We start from the raw sequence: 19,248 nt of genomic DNA, 5'->3' as shown, positions 1-19,248 counted from the left end.
TGGGAAGCTGCTAATTCAAACCCTGTCTGTCTAGTGTGTGGGGTTAGTGTGTGCTTTTTTTTGTTTTTTTTTGTTTTTGTTTTTGTTTTGCTAGGTAACCTGCTTTGAGCTGTTTGCCATCACTGAGAGTCACTTAACATCTTTCTGAAGCTAATAAACTTGTTTTATGTTTTATCCTAGTCACTGTGGTTTGAATGAAGTGTCTGGGAAAATCTCAGCTCTTTGATTCACGGAAAATCCATCACAACTTTCATTTTCAATTTGATCTGAAATGCATTTTTTCCCAGTGTTTCAGTATTGCGGCAAACAAACAAATCCATTATTGGCCCATCTCTGTTAAAAATGCCATGTTAGATGTGATGCGCCATGTTAGCGCTAAGGAATGTATAAGAAAGCTCAGGTGAGATCAAAGACGCTATAGGCCCAGACTCCTCACGATGTAAGATGCTACTCGGCAGGAAGAGTGCCGTAATCTGGCCCAAAAACAACACCAAAACGGCACACAGCAAAGAGAAACAGAAACCAGCTGAGACAGAGCCAAAACTGGCCATCTTCATTCCAGCCCGGGCAGGTCAGTATTTCCTTATCATCCCACTGATTACAGTGCAGGGAGTTTCAGCATTGGGTCCACAGTGAATAGCTCTGGGCTGTTGAAAGTGCAAGGCCTGTTAGGTTCTAGAATAGCTGGTGCCCTGGAAGGAACAAAGGAATGGGTTGGACCCAAGATCTCCGACGTCCTGTTCAGGAAAACACACTTACCTGGCTATGCTATCCCGAGATCGACGGAGCCATCGTGCTACCATTTGCTCTATTCTACGTGCTTTGCGGGTTTGGAGTAAGCTTGTCTCCAGATCTTCCATGTGCCTGAGGAAGACAGAGGCTATTACAAACGTAGGACCCTGCAAATGGCCAGACAGGATCAGACCAGCAGTCTGGTGCTTGTGTTGGATATCTAGACACCAGCACCCAAAGCAAGGGGCACCAAACCTGCCTCAGACAATCAGGCTACTACTTGCCCACACGGGGAGGCGTGTTCTAGGCCCAGGCTGCACATTTGGCCAGGTCCGGTGCTGAGCAAGTTACCCTGGGCACGTGTGCGACTAGTAGGAGCGATTCACACGGGGCTCTGCCTGAATGCACAAAGCACAGCCTCACACATCTCACACGTCTCACCTGTGCCCAGGCTGGAAAGTGACACGTTTCGGTGGCTAGCTCTGACATAGGGCACGTGCTAACTGTGATGGCATTTATCACATTTCTCATCTCCCCGTGATGAGTGCGAATGGCTGAGAATCTCAGCTTTCGGTTACGTTTCCAGCCCTCGTTGTCACAGTGCAAAGCTAGAAAACACCCAGCCCCTGTGCAGTCAGCACCAGAAAGGAACCATAAAACAGACCCGGCCTTCATTATTTTGTAAAGTTTGTGGTTTTGGGAAACCCCAGTTCAGTTTCCAAATGCTTGTTGGGGTTGATAATGCTCTCATGGATGTTTAAACGGAGGTATTATGCAGTCTGTGCTCAAAGTGTGACCTACTTCATCACTTAGCGACACAAGGAAAAAGTCAATTACTTAGTCTAAACCCCACATTGGTGCTGGAGACCAGTGATTTGCAAACTTTTCTCAGTTGCAGAGCATTTCAAAATGGAGGCGTGGAGCCTTTGGAAATCTTGGAGCTGGCATGTGGACCTCCAGCGACCTTCTGATCACAGACTGCAAACTGCCGTAGGTAAAACATACAACAGGGTCACCAACAGCAAGCGTAAGTTTCTAACATTCTAGCCCAGGGGTCAGCAACCCTTCCCAGGCGGAGTGCCGAAATTTGACCTTCTGACGTCTAGGTACGGTCCTAGTGCTGGTGATACTTTTGAGAGTCACTAAGAGTCCTACTGCCAGCAGCATCATTAATAAATAAAGATGCAGAGCTTTACCATTTAGGTTAATCCACAGGTGGCCTGGCTTTGAGCGAGCCCCCAGCTGCACGTGGATGGAGGAGTGGGGCTGAGCTCCTGCCTTGTGTGCTGATAAAAATTGGCTCACGTACCGCTCTTGACGCCTGTGCCGGGGGTTGCTGACCCCGGCTTCCTCACCCGCACCTTGTGTGAATTTTGTTAGCACAGTTATTGGGCGCCACCTGCTGTACTCACACCTGCTTACACCAACACATTCTCACAGAATCAGAGAATCCTAGGGCTGGAAGGGACCTCAGGAGGTCATCTAGTCCAGCCGCCTGCTTCAAGCAGTATCCACCCCCAGGAAGTCATCCCAGCCAGGACCTTGTCAAGCCGGGACTTAAAACCTCAAGGGATGGAGAAACCACCACCTCTCTAGGCAACACATTCCAATGCTTCACCACCCACCTGGTGAAGTAGTTTTTCCTAATACCCAACCTGCACCCCTCCCTCTGCAACTTCAGACCATTGCTCCTTGTTCTGCCATCTGTCAGCGTTGAGAACAGTTTCTCTCCATCCTCTTCAGAGCTCCCCTTCAGGAAGCTGAAGGCTGCTACCAAAACCCCACTCAGTCTTCTCCTCTGCAAACTAAATAAGCCCAAATCCCTCAGCCTCGCCCCATAGGTCTTGTGCTCCAGCCTCAATAATTTCATTGCCCCCTATTGAACCTGCTCCAGCACACCCACATCCTTTCTATACTGGGGGGCCCAGAACTGGACGCAACTCTCCAGATGTGGCCTCACCAGTGCCAAGTAGAGGGGAATAACAACTTCTCTAGATCTGCTGGAAATGCTTCTCCTAAGCCATTAGCCATAAGCTCCTGTGCCATTAGCTTTCTTGGCTACCAGGGCACACTGTTGCTTCATATCCAGCCTCTCATCCACAGTAATCCCCAGGTTCTTTTCTGATGCACGGCTACTTAGCCAGTCCGTCCCCAGCCTGTAAAAATACTTGGGATTCTTCTGTCCTAAGTACAGGACACTGCACTTCTGCTTGTTGAACTTCATCAGGTTACTTTTGGCCCAATCCTCCAACTTGTCTAGGTCATGCTGGACCCTATCCCTGCCCTCTAAGGTATCTACCTCTCCCCCGAGCTTAGCGTCACCCGCACATTTGCTGAGGGTGCCATCCATCCCCTCATTCAGGCCATCAATAAATATGTTGAACAACACTGGCCCTAGAACTGATCCTTGGGGCACCCCACTTGAAACTGACCACCAACCAGACCTTGAGCCACTGATCACTACCCGTCGGGGGGCCTCTATCAAGCCAGTTTTCTATCCATCTTGCAGTCCATCTGTCCAATCCACACTTCCTTAACTTATGCGCAAGAATGTTGTGGGAGACTGTATCGAAAGCTTTGCTAAAGTCAAAGTATATCACATTGTGATGGGGTTCAGGGGTCCCCCTGCACTGCACCCCGTCCGCTGGCAGGAGTGACTCTCACTCAGCAGGTACAACAGCAGGTTTATTAGGCAACAGATCTCCAGTTTCTCACAGAAGCAACAGCATAGCAGCCAGAGACAGTCCTTCCAACCTGTCCTGGGGGGAAGACCCCGAGGGGTGCCCCTCTGGGGTGTAGCTTTCCCCTCCTCAGGCTGGCTGCCTTCCAGCTCTCCCTTCTCCTCGCCTCTAACTCCCGCCCCCGATTCAAAACCCAGCTCAGCTCCTCCCTGCTCTTTGTTCAGGCAGAGGTGTTATCTGCCAGTTGTAGCCCCAGGGTCATCCTTAGCCACTGGGAGCTGCTGCTTGCCTCGGACATCCAGCCTGACTCACACATGCACCCCCCGCACTCCATCACACACATCCACCAACTTTCTCATGTCCACAGAGCCAGTTACCTTGGCATAAAAGCTAATCAGACTGGTCAGGCAGGACTTGCCCCTGGTGAATCCATGTCGGCTACTTTTGATCACTTTACCCTCTTCCAAGTGCTCCAAAATGGATTCCTTGAGGACCCCCTCCATGATTTTTCTGGGGACAGAGGTAAGGCTGCCCGGTCTACAGCTCCCTGGATTGTCCTTCTTTGCTTTTCTAAAGATGGGCTCCACATTTGCCTTTTTCCAGTCATCTGGGATCACTCCTAATCTGCATGAGTTTTCAAAGATAATAGCCAGGAACTCTACAATGACATCTGCCATTTCCCTCAGCACTCTTGGATGCAGTAGATCTGGACTCATGGATTTGTGTGCCTCTAGCTTTTCTAAATAGCTCTTAAGCTGTTCTTTTCCCATTGAGGGCTGCCCACCTCCTTCCCACACTGCATTGCCTGGTGCCATAATGAAGGAGGTGATCCTGTCCATGAAGACTGAGGCAAAAAAAGCATTGGGTACTCCAGCTTTTCCTGCAACACCTGTCACCAGGTTACCTCCTTCATCCAAAACAAAAAGCAGTCAAGGGAGTTAGAATTCTGTCCAATATACAAAGCACTTGGGCATTGTTGGCACATGATGACATATATGATGTCTACTAACATCATGTCTACTAACATCATATATGCCATCATGTGCCAACAATGCCCAAGTGCTTTGTTTTTTGGACAGACTTCGAACTCCCTCAGACAAAGGGTCAATGGGCACAAAACAGACATCAAAACACTCCAGACCCACAAACCAGTTAGTCAACATTTTAATGGAATGGGGCATTCTGTCAATGACCTCAAGGTATGTGTGTTACAGAAAAGGAATTATCGCTCCGTTTTGGAAAGAGAAACAGCCGAGCTGGCTTTTATATTCAAATTCGGCACATTAACACCTGGTTTAAATCGTGATAGGAACTTTCTGAGTCACTATAGGGGCTCGTCTGCATACTTGGCTCAATCTAATTCTTGACCTTCCCCCCACCCCTCCACTCTCTGATTTGCTCACCTTGATTATCTTTTTCTGATTTGTCCTCCTTGCTTACTGTTTTTGGTTCTCTGTGCCTTAAATATTGAGTCTGTTCTGGTCTGGCTATGGTCTGAAGAAGTTGGTCTGTCCCACGAAAGCTCACCTAATAAACCATTTTGCTAGTCTTTAAAGTGCTACTTGACTGCTTTTTGTTTTGATAGTGTATAGACTAGCACGGCTTCCTCTTTGTTACTCCTTCATCCAGTAATGGACCCACACCCTTCCTGATCACCCCCTTATTATTAACATCCTTGTAGAAACCCTTCTTGTTACCTTTCGCTTCCCTTGCTAGCCGCAGTTCCAATTGTGTTTTCACTTTCCTGATTACTCCCTGGCATTTTCCAGCCATATATTTATAATCCTTCTTGGTCAACTGTCCCCGTTTTCACTTCTTATAAGCATCCTTTTTGAATTTAAGCTCACCAAGGATTTCCCTTGTAAGCCAAGCTGGTTGCCTACCATATTTGCTTTTCTTACTGCACATCAATAAGACCTCTTTAAAATACTGCCAGTTCTCCTGAACTCCTTTCCCCTTCATATGAGCTTCCCAGGGGATCCTGCCCATCAATTCTCTCAGGGAGTCGAAGTCCGATCTTCTGAAATCAAGGGTCTGTATGTTACTGCTCACCTTCCTTCCTTTTGTCAGTTTGCCACCCACATTTATTTCTCCTACTATGTCTTCCTGGTTGGTGAGCAGCAGGTCAAGCTGTGCATGGCCCCTGGTTGGTTCCTTCAGCACTTGTATCACGAAATCGTCCCCAGCATTCTCCAAAATCTTCCTGGATTGTCTGTGCGCTGCTGTATTGGTCTCCCAACAAATGCTTGGGTGGTTAAAGTCTCCCATGGAACTCTGGCTTGCCACTGTCTAAATCTTCTCTGGTGCAGAAGAGAAGGTTCTCAGAATCTCTCTAGTCAGTCTCTCTCGTCTGGAAACATCCATAACCCGGCATGATTTTAGTCAGATGGATGACCACTCATCTTGCATGTGGCTATGTTTCCTGTGGTCCCACCAGTCCTGGCTCTTGGTGTTCCTGTGCTGTTGCTTAGCTCTAATTTACCCCTAAATGTCTTCCAAGAGCCCAGTAAGCAGTGGAGGTGTTGGTAATGCTGCTAGATAATATTGACCTCCTATAACCCAGCAAATTCTCTTGTTTGGCACCAGTCAGGTCCTGAGGGTGCTGGACCAAAGAAGTTCAACCTGTAGCACCAATCCTGATGCGCCAAAGGGAATGGTTCTTTCCGTGCACTGCAGCCATGCTATGTCCTAGTTCTGGGTGGCTGCTGCCCCACCTCTGGGGCGATGACTCACAATTATTACAACTGTATGTACCTGCAAATCCACTTTCTAAATTTTAAGCTTCAGCTATATATATAAAAAATAGGAGATACACATCTCCTAGAACTGGAAGGCACCTTTGGAGGCCATCTAGTCCAGTCCCCCACTCTGTTAGCAGGGCCAAGCACCATCCCTGGCATCTATTTGCCCCAGTTCCTCCAGGATTGAATTCACAACCTTGGGTTTAGCAGGCCAATGCTCAAACCACAGAGCTCTCTCTCCCCTAAGGCGCCTGGGAGCTGCAGAAATATGGAGGTCCAACCTGACAGCAGTATTACCAGTTTATGTTGAAACAACCCCGAGAGGCAGGCAGCAGCAGCGGGACTGGGGTGCGGGGCTGAGTTCTACAGAGGTGAGCAGCCATGCATGGAACTGACTGGCAAACTCACTCACGCTGGCAGGAACGGTGTTCAAACTGGGGGCTGCAAACTCAGCCCTGTACTAATGGTGCATGGTACCCATGTCGGCTAACGCTGGGCAGCCGGGCGTGCGTCCTGGGGGAGAGGAAGAAGTGGCCCAGGGCCTGCCAACTAGTCTGGCTGTGATGCTGCCCAAACCCAGGTCGGTGTGACACGGCGGGGTCCCTGCTGACCTCTGGCAGACACCTCCGCCGATGTCAGGGCCCTGAGCTGGCACTTGGTGGAATTGGGAGGTCCAGGTCCCGTTCCCCCTCACTCTCCACATTACGTCCAGAGCACTGCGTTTACCATCCACCAGAGCTAGGCCGATAGCCACTGTACTGCTCTGCCCTGCCTGAGCCGGAGCCTTAGGCAGCTTTGCACCCTGCCCTCCTAATGGTCTGGGCCCACAACACTGCCCTTTGAAGGACAGAGCCCCTGGCCTGCCGGGTGCCCTGCCCGGCCCGAGGCTGGGGCTCCTAGCCTGGTCGGGTGCCCTGCCCAGCGTGAGGCCTTGTGCTTATTGCCCAGCTCAGGGGGCCGGGGCCCCAAAGATAGCTAACCCCGCCACCCCACACCCTGCTCATTTCCGGACTGCCTTCTGTGGAGCAAGAGGGCGAGGAGGCTGGGCCCCTCCATGGCTGACAGGGACAGACAGCCGGGCATGCTGATGAGCCTCCAAACCATTCTAGTCAAATCACCAAACACTGGTATTTGGCATGCGGAAGCTTCCGAACAGGAGCAGCTGCGGTCCAAGGACAGCGCTAACCCCCTCGATTGCATTACCCTTCGTCTCTGGGCACTCATTTTATCGGCGTCTATTTTATGGCTTCGTCATCTGCCCTGGCAGTAACGGCGGTGCTGAAAAATGGTGATGAGGGCCTGGGATGCCACTGATCCATGCGGCTGGATCTTGTGCTGGTGCAATTACAATAAATTGCATCAATATTCAGACTGCGCAAGCCATTCCAAGCAAGACAAGAACAGCACAGGCCTGTCTGGTTTCGCTTGAAGAGCGGGCGCATTTCCGACTTGTACTGCCAGGGTCCTCCTGGAAAGGGTTAGCGAAACGCTGCTGCAGTTCTTAAAGCTGTGCTCCGGAGTCTTCTCTTTGCACCAGTGCAGAGATTTGGGTGTGGAAAAACAAGACACCCAGAAAGCAGCCTGCACACAAACCTTCCCATCAGTCCGTTATTTAAGGGATAGTTATGTACATTAATATCACAATTCTAACAGCTCTGGTCCCCGTCTCTAACGCAGTACAAACCGCTACGGATCGTCTTTCAGCTCCAGCTACTGTAATTTCATTTACATCCTTTCAAACAGGACTCGCTGCAAATGGCTCATTTCTGAACAGGTCCATTCTCTCATTTACCCATTTCCAGTTGCTCATTCTCCAGGCAGAAATCCGACGTTTTTAGTCCAGTGGAACTAATTAGATATGAGAGCAGGGCTGGGTAAGTTCCTGCTAATAAGTAATCAACAGAACGCCAGCTTCAAAATCTTAACAGAAATTGCTCAGCTTAATTTTCAGATCCCCAGCTGAGTTTGCAAGTGTCCAGTTACAACCACTGCCACACTCAATCAGTTAAAGTAAACGAGCATTTGTCAAAGACAAATCCAGCATATGACTGTGCCACCTGTTAGTGTCACTTTTCACGCACTGGAAGAGCAGAGGAAGTTGTAGGTTACTGGTGAACCCACAATACACAAAAGCAAGTGGGGACACCAGGAAGACACTTCAATTTAAGCAGCATGGAAAGCTGAAGACTGATATTAAGCTACAGAAAGAAAACCAGAATGTAGTTGCTGCATCCACCTCTTGTCTCTCATTTTATACTCGAATTGTAAGCCCTTGCAGGTTGGGCCATCTTTTAGTTCTGACCGTACAGCTCCTAGCACAGCGGGGCACCTAGGAACTGTGCAATGCAGATCCTAAATAACAATAATTAGCATCTCTCCAGCTACAGAAGAGAAGAAGGCAGACTTGCCAGGAGAGAGGTATGTAACTGCTGCCCTGGACCCATGCAAACACAGGTGGTTTGGGACCCAAATGTGAAATCCCTGGAGGGTTGATGAACTTGAGGCTGCCCCAGGGTCCTGCTCAACAGACCCCCTGCAAACCCCAGCTCTCTGCACCACTTCTAACCCAAGTTTTCTTCAGGGAGAGTGGGCCAACCCCAACCACTGCCTTGGCTTCAGCCCTCCAGGGGTGGCCACATAGTCCATTTCATGTCCTGCTCTGTTCAGAAAGGGCATTCAAGCCGACCCCCAGGCGGTCCTGGGTCTAGGGGGGCCTGATGTCCCAAAGGGCAAACAGGATTCTGCTTGGGGCCAGCTGAGGGCTTCCCTGCCCTGGCATGGGGCTGACCCAGGCTGCTTGCCTAGCCGTCCCCCAATCACACTCATCTGCTTGCACGAGGCTGGGGCTGGCCTCGGTGCTCCCTGCCCTGCCTGCCCCTCACAGGGCTGACATTGCTGCTTGCCCTCAGCTGTACTCCACTCTGACAAAATGGGCATTTCTGCTGTCTCTCTGTCCAGCTTGATCAGCCACCAAGAGCAACCGGGACAAGCGCCCCACTCTTGCCAGAGCAGAGCAGTCAGGACGGGCAGGCCAGATCTTGGCACAGAGATTTCTGGGCCTGCTGACTTTCTGGTGCAGCAGGCTCGGGAATCTTTCCTCCAGTCATGATGTTACAGCATCCGTCTCTGAGAGACGGCCAAGAACCCTCTGGAGGAACGGGCCTTTACTTACGCAGCTGCCCTTGTGCCGCATGTATTATGCGGGCACCTTGCAATTTAACTAGACCGGATGGGGTGGAGGCTGTGAACTTTCCAAGGGGAAAGAGGAGGAACTGCAGCTCAAATGGTGACTTGACAGGAGAACCAGGCTGTGGCTGCCGAGAAGTGCTCTGCCAGGCAGGCCGATGGCTGCTGCCGGCGCACTGCCAGCGGGTATGTCAGAAAAACACATGCCCAGGGAGCAGTCCCATGCCAGGAACCTGTGCTGTCGATTACGGCACACGGTGTCTGGGTTCCCTGCAGACGGAGAGTTAATTCCTTTGCAGCAGGAGCAGCTGGAGGCGGCAAGCTTCCTGCACAGGAGGGTGGCTTGCTAGGAAGACCCCTCACAGCAAGAGTCACTTTCCTGGCTCTTGACTTTGTTCTGCGTGTCACAGGCAAGGTTCTTGGCTCCCTGGCCTGCTCCCACGCAACGGAGCATCGCTCATGCAGTCGAGGTGTCGGCCCTGCCTCCGACCAGCCCACGGTGCCAGGCTGCATCACCCGCTCACCACGCTGCCCAACAACCACCTTGGTGCACCTCTCATGCTGCTCCTTATGCCTGGTGGTCTTCTGTGAGCCCCACCCCCCAGCGCTCTGTCACGTCCCTCCTTAAAACCCCCTTCCCGTGGCTGCCTCCCAACATGAGATGACTCGAAGGCTGCTGGGGTGCCACGAACACGCTGACCAATCGTGGTTGGACAGTCCCCCGGGCTGCCCCCCTCTGTATCCAGCTGTGGTCTTGACTTAGCCTGCCGGCTCTTTGGGGCAGGGGCTTTTGGTTCGGTGCCTGTGCAGAGTCCGGCACAATGGAGCCCTGATCAGTGACCGACTCTCCCAGGGGCTGTCGCAAACGAACGAGAAGAGAGGATCACAGGGTAAGTTCTGCACAGGTTCGTGTAGCTTGGAAGGCCCCACTGCCGGCGTTCCTGAGACACACAGGGCAGACTGCTAGAGGGAGAGAGAATAAGCGACAGCACCTGCGAGTCCTGCCATGGGGGCAGGGGGCTGGACTTGATGGCCTCTCGAGGTCCCTTCCAGTCCTAGTGTTCTGTGACTCTATGATCTTACTGCTTGGGTACGCATCCACGGTACGCCCACGTCTCGAACGCCGCGTACAGATGGGCTCAGCTCAGCTCAGCTCAGCTCAGGAAAGACATTGGAAAAGGTTCAGGAAAGGGCAACACAAATGCTGAGGGGTTTGGAGCAGCTGCCATATGAAGAGAGATTAAAGAGACTGGGACCCTTCAGCTTAGAAAAGAGGAGACTGAGGTGGACATGAGAGCGGCCCATGAAATCATGGCGGGTGTGGAGAATGTGAATAAGGGAAAGTTATTTGTGTGTTCCCATAAAATAAGAACTAGGGGTCACCCAATGAAATTAACGGGTAGTAGGTTGAAAACAAACAAAAGGAAGCTTTCCTTTGGGCAGGGCAGGGCAGAGCAGAGCAGGGCAGGGCAGAGCAGAGCAGGGCAGGGCAGAGCAGAGCAGAGCGCCGCCAGCCTGTGGAACTGCTCACCAGAACATGTCGTTATAACCAGGATGTTGAAAAAGAACTCGATATGTTCACAGAGGTTAAGTCCAGTCCTCTGCACTCAGGGCACAACTAGGCACCATCTACACCGTCCCTGACAACGCTTTGTCTATCCTGCTCTTAAACACCTCCAGAGGTGGAGGTTCCACAGCCTCCCCTCTGCAATTTATTCCACTGTTTGACCACCCTGACAGTTAGGAACTTTTTCCTAATGTCCAACCTAAACCTCCCTTGCTGCAGTTTCTCTGCTTCTTTCTTGAAATGTGGTGCCCAGAACTGGACAAAATATTCCAGCTGAGGCTGAATCCATGCAGAGTTTCCCATAGTCCCATATAGTTCGTTACAAGAACCAGTCCTGGCTCTCAGTGTTCTGTGCCGGCATTTAGCTGCAATTTACCCCTAAGTATCTTCTCAGAGCCCAGGAAGCAGTGGGAGTGTTGGTAACGTGCTAGACAATGTTGACCTCCTGTGGTTCAGAAAATCCTGTCGTCCGGCACCGGTCTGGTCCCAAGGCTGCTGGACGAAAGAAGTTCAACCTGCGGTGATGCTCTGTGAAAGGTTTACAGGCTGTTCAGCTTCCTGCACTCTCCCCCGGGAGAAGGCTGAGGGGCTGGTCCAGTTCTTGCAGATGTCAACAGCATTTTTGCCATTGAATTCAATGGAAACAGGAGCCAGCTCCAAGTTTGTCCTCTTCACGCTTCAGACTAGTGGGGTCTAGCAGACAGAGTTATAGTGGGTAGTTCTCTGAAGACATCCACGCAGTGTGCAGCGGCAGTCAGTAAAGCACATAGGATGTTAGGAATTATTAAAAAAGGGATCGATAATAAGACAAAAGATATCATACTTCCCCTATATAAAACTATGGTAGGCCCACATCTTGAGTACTGCGTGCAGATGTGGTCTCCTCACCTCAAAAAAAGATATATGGGCATTAGAAAAGGTACAGAAAAGGGCGACTAAGATGATTAGGGGCTTGGAACGGGTCCCATATGGGGAGAGGCTAGAGAGACTGGGACTTTTCAGTCTGGAAAAGAGACGATTGAGGGGCGATATGATAGAGGTATATAAAATCATGAATGGTGTGGAGAAAGTGAACGTAGAAAAATTATTTACCTTTTCCCATAATACAAGAACTAGGGGACACCAAATGAAATTGATGGGTAGTAGGTTCAAAATTAATAAAAGGAACTTTTTCTTCACACAGCGCACAGTCAACCTGTGGAACTCCTTGCCGGAGGAGGCTGTGAAGGCCAGGACTCTATGGCTACGTCTACACGTGCAGCCAACATCGAAATAGCTTATTTCGATGTTGCGACATCAAAATAGTCTATTTTGATGAATAACGTCTACACGTCCTCCAGGGCCGGCAACCTCGATGTTCAACTTCGACGTTGCTCAGCCCAACATCGAAATAGGCGCAGCGAGGGAACGTCTACACGTCAAAGTAGCACACATCGAAATAGGGATGCCAGGCACAGCTGCAGACAGGGTCACAGGGCGGACTCAACAGCCAGCCGCTCCCTTAAAGGGCCCCTCCCAGACACAGTTGCACTAAACAACACAAGATACACAGAGCTGACAACTGGTTGCAGACCCTGTGCCTGCAGCATAGATTCCCAGCTGCCGCAGAAGCAGCCAGAAGCCCTGGGCTAAGGGCTGCTGCCCACGGTGACCATAGAGCCCCGCAGGGGCTGGAGAGAGAGCATCTCTCAACCCCCCAGCTGATGGCCGCCATGGAGGACCCAGCAATTTCGACGTTGCAGGACGCGGACTGTCTACACGGTCCCTACTTCGACGTTGAACGTTGAACGTTGAACGTCGAAGTAGGGCGCTATTCCTATCTCCTCATGAGGTTAGCGACTTCAACGTCTCGCCACCTAACGTCGAAGTTAACTTCGAAATAGCGCCCGACGCGTGTAGACGCGACGGGCGCTATTTTGAAGTTGGTGCCGCTACTTCGAAGTAGCGTGCACGTGTAGACGCAGCTTATTAGGGTTTAAAAAAGAGCTCGATAAATTTTTGCAGGTTAGGTCCATAAATGGCTATTAGCCAGGGGTAAAGTATGGTGCCCTAGCCTTCAGTACAAGGGCAGGAGATAAATCACTTGATCATTGTCTTCGGTTCACCTCCTCTGGGGCACCTGGCATTGGCCACTGTGGGCAGACGGGATACTGGGCTGGATGGACCTTTGGTCTGACCCAGTATGGCCGTTCTTATGTTCTTATGCCTGGCTCTGCCACTGGCCCACTGGGGTATATTGAGCCAGGCTCTCCCTGTGCCTCAATTTCCCTGTCTGTATAATGGCCAAAAATGGTCACAGTCCCATGTGATCAACCGATATCGAGCTGTCTTCCTTCTGCCATTATTACTGCACCTTCCTAACGTGTGCCACTCAGTGGCTGCGTCCTACACAACCTCCTTACAAATAACTAAAAGCCAATGGAGAAAAACACTTGTTGCCAGGGGCGGGGGGATGACAGGGCAGGGGCCGTAGGAACCTTTCAAGTGCAGTGGTGCAATCGGCCTGGCCACTGCTCCCCCAGATTGGGCTTGCTCAGTGGAGTGAATGAGGAACTGGGGCCCCGGCAGCTTTCTGGTAACTTCTGAGCTGTAAAGTTAGCACAAAATTAACCCCGCTTTACCCAGATTCACCGTGTCATGAATCAGAACTGCGAGCAGCTGGCCAGCTGGCTGGCATTAGGTCCCAGGCTGCAGGGAACACTTTTATCTTTCAGTGGCTTCCAAGGGCTAGGCAGGGACTATTCAGGAAACCAAAGTTAACAGAGTTAGGGGGTTGCACTCGCAGCTGCTCACCAGAAAACTGAAGCAAGCTCCTGCCGGGCGTGGAGTCAGCGGTTACAGGAGCAGCACCACAGTGGAGGCTGTGCAGTACCTCAAGAGTCACATTTTAATGACAATTTCAACATCCTGAAAAGTCCCTGCCCCAGTCCTGTCCTCATCGTGAGCTCACGCCAAGGTCTCTAGTCTGGCTTTCATAGAGGCCTAGCAGCTCAGAGCTGCGTGTTGTGACTTGCGGCCTTTGTTCAGCAATTAGCAGGAGTGTTTTAATGTACACAATGGGGTGCGAGTTTCCCAGCAGGGGACCTGTGTGGCACTAATCAATTCATATTATGTGTGTTCTCTCCTGGCTGCTGATGGTGAGTTATAGGTGAAGGCAACCGTGACTTCCAGTAACAATTTCTTCTGGATTAGCCTAGTCCACATGCAGTGCCTTGTGTGAAACTTGGGCAGCTCCCCCAGGGATCTTCTCTACCTCTCACGGTCCAACTGAGGATCAGGAAGCCAACAGGGACCATAACCATTGCGTCCGCAGCTGTCACTTCCTGTAGCAAGGCCACCACACGAACCACAGCAGTGATCCCTGCATTTGCTGTAGAAACAGCACGAGACAAAGACTTCTCAGTCTCCTCCTCGCCTGGGGCAAAAGATCAGGACTGTCAAACAATTTTGCCACTTCTTAGCAGTAGCCCCCTCTGCTGTGCGCGCCACGGTTCCCACCAGGGAAGTGCAGACTGGCCAAACACCGGTGCTCTGAAACCTTCCCCCCAAGGGCTGCCAGCTGGCCAGGTCCGGCATAATTGCTTGGGGTTACTTTCCTCCATCATTGCTTAGATGATGGACGTTATTTTTCAAGGACATGATTAAATGTGCTGGCATCTGAAAACAAGACTGCAGAGCGAACGCGCAGCAAGCAATTGCAGCGCTGGCTGCAAGGAGAGCGGAACAGATTGCTACCATGGGGCTATTGACACGGGAGATGCATTGTCCTGCAAGAAAGGGTGGTTCAGTAGTTTGGGAACTAGGCGGAGATCTGTGTTCAAATTCCTGTTGTGCTACAGACTTGCAGTCTTGGGCAAGTCCCTTAACCACTCTGTGGCTCAGTGTCCCACTGTGAAAGGGGAATACTAGCCCTGCTGCCCCACCCAGGGTGTGGAGGGGTAAAGGTATTCTGGACTGTGAGACACTCAGCTCCTCCCATAAGGGGACTATGTGCATAGAACAGACAATAGATGTTTAAGGCCAGGAAGGATCGTTATGAGAGACTAGTCTGACCTTCCGCACAGCACAGGCCAGGGAGTGGTACCACCAGGACTACACACAGGGTGTTTCGCTGCCTCTCTCAGGGCAGGGATCTCGGAGCTTCTGGGCATTTCCCTGGCCTGCTCTTCGCACCAGAATGCACCCCTGGCAGAAGCGCCCAGGTCCAAATGCTGGGTTCAGTAAGTGCTGTGCCTGCACAGCTGCTGCAGAGAACAGCTCATTACTAATGGGTATCGATCTGCAGTCTCCATCCACCCAGGGCCCAGAGGCCAAGCGACTGCTGCTTGTTTTCTTGCATTCCTAGTGGAAACAATTAGGCTCAAAGCCTGCCAGATTACTCAGGCGAGTAACTTTACTTGGGGTGAAGGGAGTGCTCACATGGGTACCTACTGGCGGGACAGAGCCCCTTCGCCTTAACACAATGGCTATTGGGTTCCCGTGCTGGCCTCCTAGGAAGGTGCCTGGCTGGGAAGGGTTACGCATCTGACCCCAAGTGCCTGCAGAGCCAGGGCAGAGGGAGCTACGCTGACAGCCCAGGCCCTGCAGCGCCATGCAGAGCTCTTCAGGAGCTAGCAGGGTAATTGGTTCACAGCACCTCACCAGATGCCAGGGGGTCCGGCAAGAACAGCAGCTTGTAGGGCAAGCCCTGCGGGAAGAGGTCCACGATTGCCTGGTGGGCACCAGCAACGCCCTTCCCCCTCTTTCGGCACTACACCGAACGATGGATGCACATCATGTAACTGCCAAGAGGGTCCCTGCTCCCAGAGCCCAGCTGCCACTCCTGGATAACATGTCCCCCGGCCAGGGGCCCTGCCCCATGCCACACAGCACTGCCCCCGGCGCGCCCTCCGCAGTCGCAGGCCTGCTGGGACTAGTCTGCTCCCACCACGCTGACAAGAGGGAGGAGGGAAAGTGCAGTGGGTTAATTCGACCCCAGACGCTTGCGGACAGGCCCTGCCTCAGTCTAGCTCTGAGGAAATGCCCGTGTCAAGCAGTCTGCTCCAGACAGCAGCAGGCCGGAGTCGCCGGGGGTACAGACTGCACTGCAAGGTCCCGGACAGTGCAAACAGTACCGGGGCAGGTACCTTTGCGATGGCCTGGAGGCAGAGGCTCCTGGGATTCGTGGGGCTGTCTCCCAGCACTGCAGGTCCTGCGCTGCAGCCGGCGTGGCCCTTCCAGCTGGGAGTGCTCAGAGGCAGCCTCAGCGGGGCCACAGCAAACAAGGGTGTCCACAAAGAGAAGAGTCCGAGGTCTCACCCCAGCCCTTTGCACTGGGGTGGGCAGCACGGCCGAGGGGCTGTCTCTCCGGCACGCTGCGCTGCCAGCACGCGGGATGGGCAGCCATGCAGTGGGAGCCTGAGCCACCCACTTCTCACACAACAGGCTCCCAGCGCCAACCGCAAACTACCCGGACCCAGAAGCAATCAGCCCAAAGCTGCAGGTGGGGAGCAGGTGGGGCAGCTCGCAGGCACAGACCCTCCCACAGCTCCCCGCACAGCTCAGCACTGGGCATCTCTCAGTGACATGTCAGCTCCCCGCTCCAGCCACCTCCAGCTCCAGCACCCACGGCACGTGTCCCAGCAAGCCTCTTCCTGCGGCCTCCCACTCCGCCGCGGGTCCCTGTAACCATGACAAGCGAACGGTCCTGCTGGGTCAGAACAAAGGCCCGGCCAGCCCAGGGCCCTCTCTGCCAACAGGGGCCAGTGCCTGGGGCCCCAGAGGCGATCTCCCCCAAGGCCCATTCCCAGCTGCTGAAGGCGGGGGGCTGGCGGTGGATCCCTGACTCCTTGGCCAAGAGCCCTCCATGGACTTCTCTAGCTCTTTCTGACCACCTTGTGCTTCAGCCTTCTCAACCCCTGGCCAGGAGCTCCACAGGCTGCCGTGCCCGGGGGCAGCCGTTCTGCTCCCTGGGTAAGTTCTGCTCCCCTCGGCGCCACGTTACCCCTCTTTGCCGTCACGCTTGCAGAACAGGCCCAGGCCCAGGCCCAGGCCCACTATGCTGACCAGAACGGTCCTATTGTTTCTTGTGCTCCCCCATCTACTTGTGCCTCTTGTCTCATGCAGAGATTGCTACGCTAGAGGCAGAGCCTGCCCCAGGCCTGGGCTCCTCGGTGCCAATAGACTTCACAACTAGGGGCAGTCCAACATTGGCAGCACTGCCAGAGACTCCCCGGCTGGGGCCCAGCACATCAGCGGTCTGCGATCTCTGGCTGCCAAAGCCAAACAAGGCCAGCCCCAGTGGGGTCCCCACTGCTGCCCCCCCGAAGCTCTCCACACCCGCTAGAGACACCACTCTGCCTATGAGCGAAGGGCCTCCTTGAGCTGCAACAACTCCTGGCCGGGGCCACAGTTCTCGTCAGAGGCAGGTCCCTGGTCGCTGGAAGCAAACAGCTGTGAAGCAGTGAGCGTGGGAAGGGCAGCAGCAGGCTGGTAGCTGCAGTACCCATGTGGCATGCCAGCAACCCTGGGAACGCCAGCAGTGTACAGCAGGAGCCTGTCTCATCTCCTGGCTGCCTCTGGGGAGAGGAGCCCACGTACGCAGGACGCGGACAACGGGGGGAGGCGGGAGCCCACGTACGCGGCGCGCGGACCACGGGGGGAGGCGGGAGCCCACGTACGCAGCACGCGGACAACGGGGGGGAGGAGGGAGCCCATGTACGCAGCACGCGGACAATGGGGGGGAGGCGGGAGCCCACGTACGCAGCGCGCGGACAACGGGGGGGAGGAGGGAGCCCACGTACGCAGCGCGCGGACAACGGGGGGGAGGAGGGAGCCCACGTACGCAGCGCGCGGACCACGGGGGGAGGCGGGAGCCCACGTACGCAGCGCGCGGACCACGGGGGGAGGCGGGAGCCCACGTACGCAGCGCGCGGACCACGGGGGGAGGCGGGAGCCCACGTACGCGGCGCGCGGACCACGGGGGGAGGCGGGAGCCCACGTACGCGGCGCGCGGACAACGGGGGGGACGAGGGAGCCCACGTACGCGGCGCGCGGACCACGGGGGGAGGCGGGAGCCCACGTATGCGGCGCGCGGACAACGGGGGGGAGGAGGGAGCCCACGTATGCGGCGCGCGGACCACGGGGGGAGGCGGGAGCCCACGTATGCGGCGCGCGGACCACGGGGGGAGGCGGGAGCCCACGTACGCGGCGCGCGGACCACGGGGGGAGGCGGGAGCCCACGTACGCGGCGCGCGGACCACGGGGGGAGGCGGGAGCCCACGTACGCGGCGCGCGGACCACGGGGGGAGGCGGGAGCCCACGTACGCGGCGCGCGGACCACGGGGGGAGGCGGGAGCCCACGTACGCGGCGCGCGGACCACGGGGGGGAGGAGGGAGCCCACATACGCGGCGCGCGGACCACGGGGGGAGGCGGGAGCCCACGTACGCGGCGCGCGGACCACGGGGGGGAGGAGGGAGCCCACATACGCGGCGCGCGGACAACAGGGGAAGGCGGGAGCCCACGTACGCAGCACGCGGACAACGGGGGGGAGGAGGGAGCCCACATACGCGGCGCGCGGACCACGGGGGGAGGCGGGAGCCCACGTACACAGCATGCGGACAACGGGGGGGGAGGAGGGAGCCCACGTACGTGGCGCGCGGACCACGGGGGGAGGCGGGAGCCCACGTACGCAGCGCGTGGACAACGGGGGAGAGGAGGGAGCCCACGTATGCGGCGCGCGGACAACGGGGGGAGGCGGGAGCCCACGTACGCAGCGCGTGGACAACGGGGGGGGGGAGGAGGGAGCCCACGTACGCGGCGCGCGGACCACGGGGGGGGAGGAGGGAGCCCACGTACACAGCACGTGGACAATGGAGGGCGGGGAGCCCACGTACGCAGCACGCGGAGCCCACGTACACAGTGCGCGAACCACGGGGGAGGGTGGGAGCCCACGTACACAGTGCGCGGACCACGGGGGAGGGTGGGAGCCCACGTACGCAGCGCATGGACAATGGAAGGCGGGGAGCCCACGTACACAGTGCACGGACCACGGGGGGGGGGGGGAGCCCACGTACGCACAGCACGGACAACGGGGGAGATAGGAGCCCACGCACGCAGCTCATGGACAATGGGGGGAGGGGCGCCCATGTACGCAGCGCGCGGACAACGGGGGAGATAGGAGCCCACGTACGCAGTGCACGGACAATGGGGGGAGGGGCGCCCACGCGTGCAGACAATGGGCGGACAAGAACCCACGTACGCAGCGCACGGACAATGGGGGGAGGGGCGCCCACGCGTGCAGACAATGGGCAGACAAAAACCCACGTACGCAGCGCATGGACAATGGGGGGAGGGGCGCCC

General features: G+C 54.8%; 1 protein-coding gene across 1 annotated transcript in view; it reads right to left on the bottom strand.

Moving 5' to 3' along the window:
- Window positions 1-860, bottom strand: part of FRMPD1 (FERM and PDZ domain containing 1) — a 29,848-nt gene extending 28,988 nt beyond the window's left edge. Inside the window, exon 1 of the mRNA XM_074993997.1 lies at window positions 760-860. Within this exon, the coding sequence (XP_074850098.1) occupies window positions 760-860 (101 nt within the window). The remainder of the gene's footprint in view (window positions 1-759) is intronic.
- Between the last annotated feature and the right edge of the window lie 18,388 nt (window positions 861-19,248).

This window comes from Carettochelys insculpta, chromosome 5 (assembly GCF_033958435.1).
Source record: "Carettochelys insculpta isolate YL-2023 chromosome 5, ASM3395843v1, whole genome shotgun sequence".
Taxonomy (NCBI): Eukaryota; Metazoa; Chordata; order Testudines; family Carettochelyidae; genus Carettochelys; species Carettochelys insculpta.
Note: the sequence above shows the minus strand (reverse complement) of the source record. Positions and strands in the feature narration are given on the sequence as shown.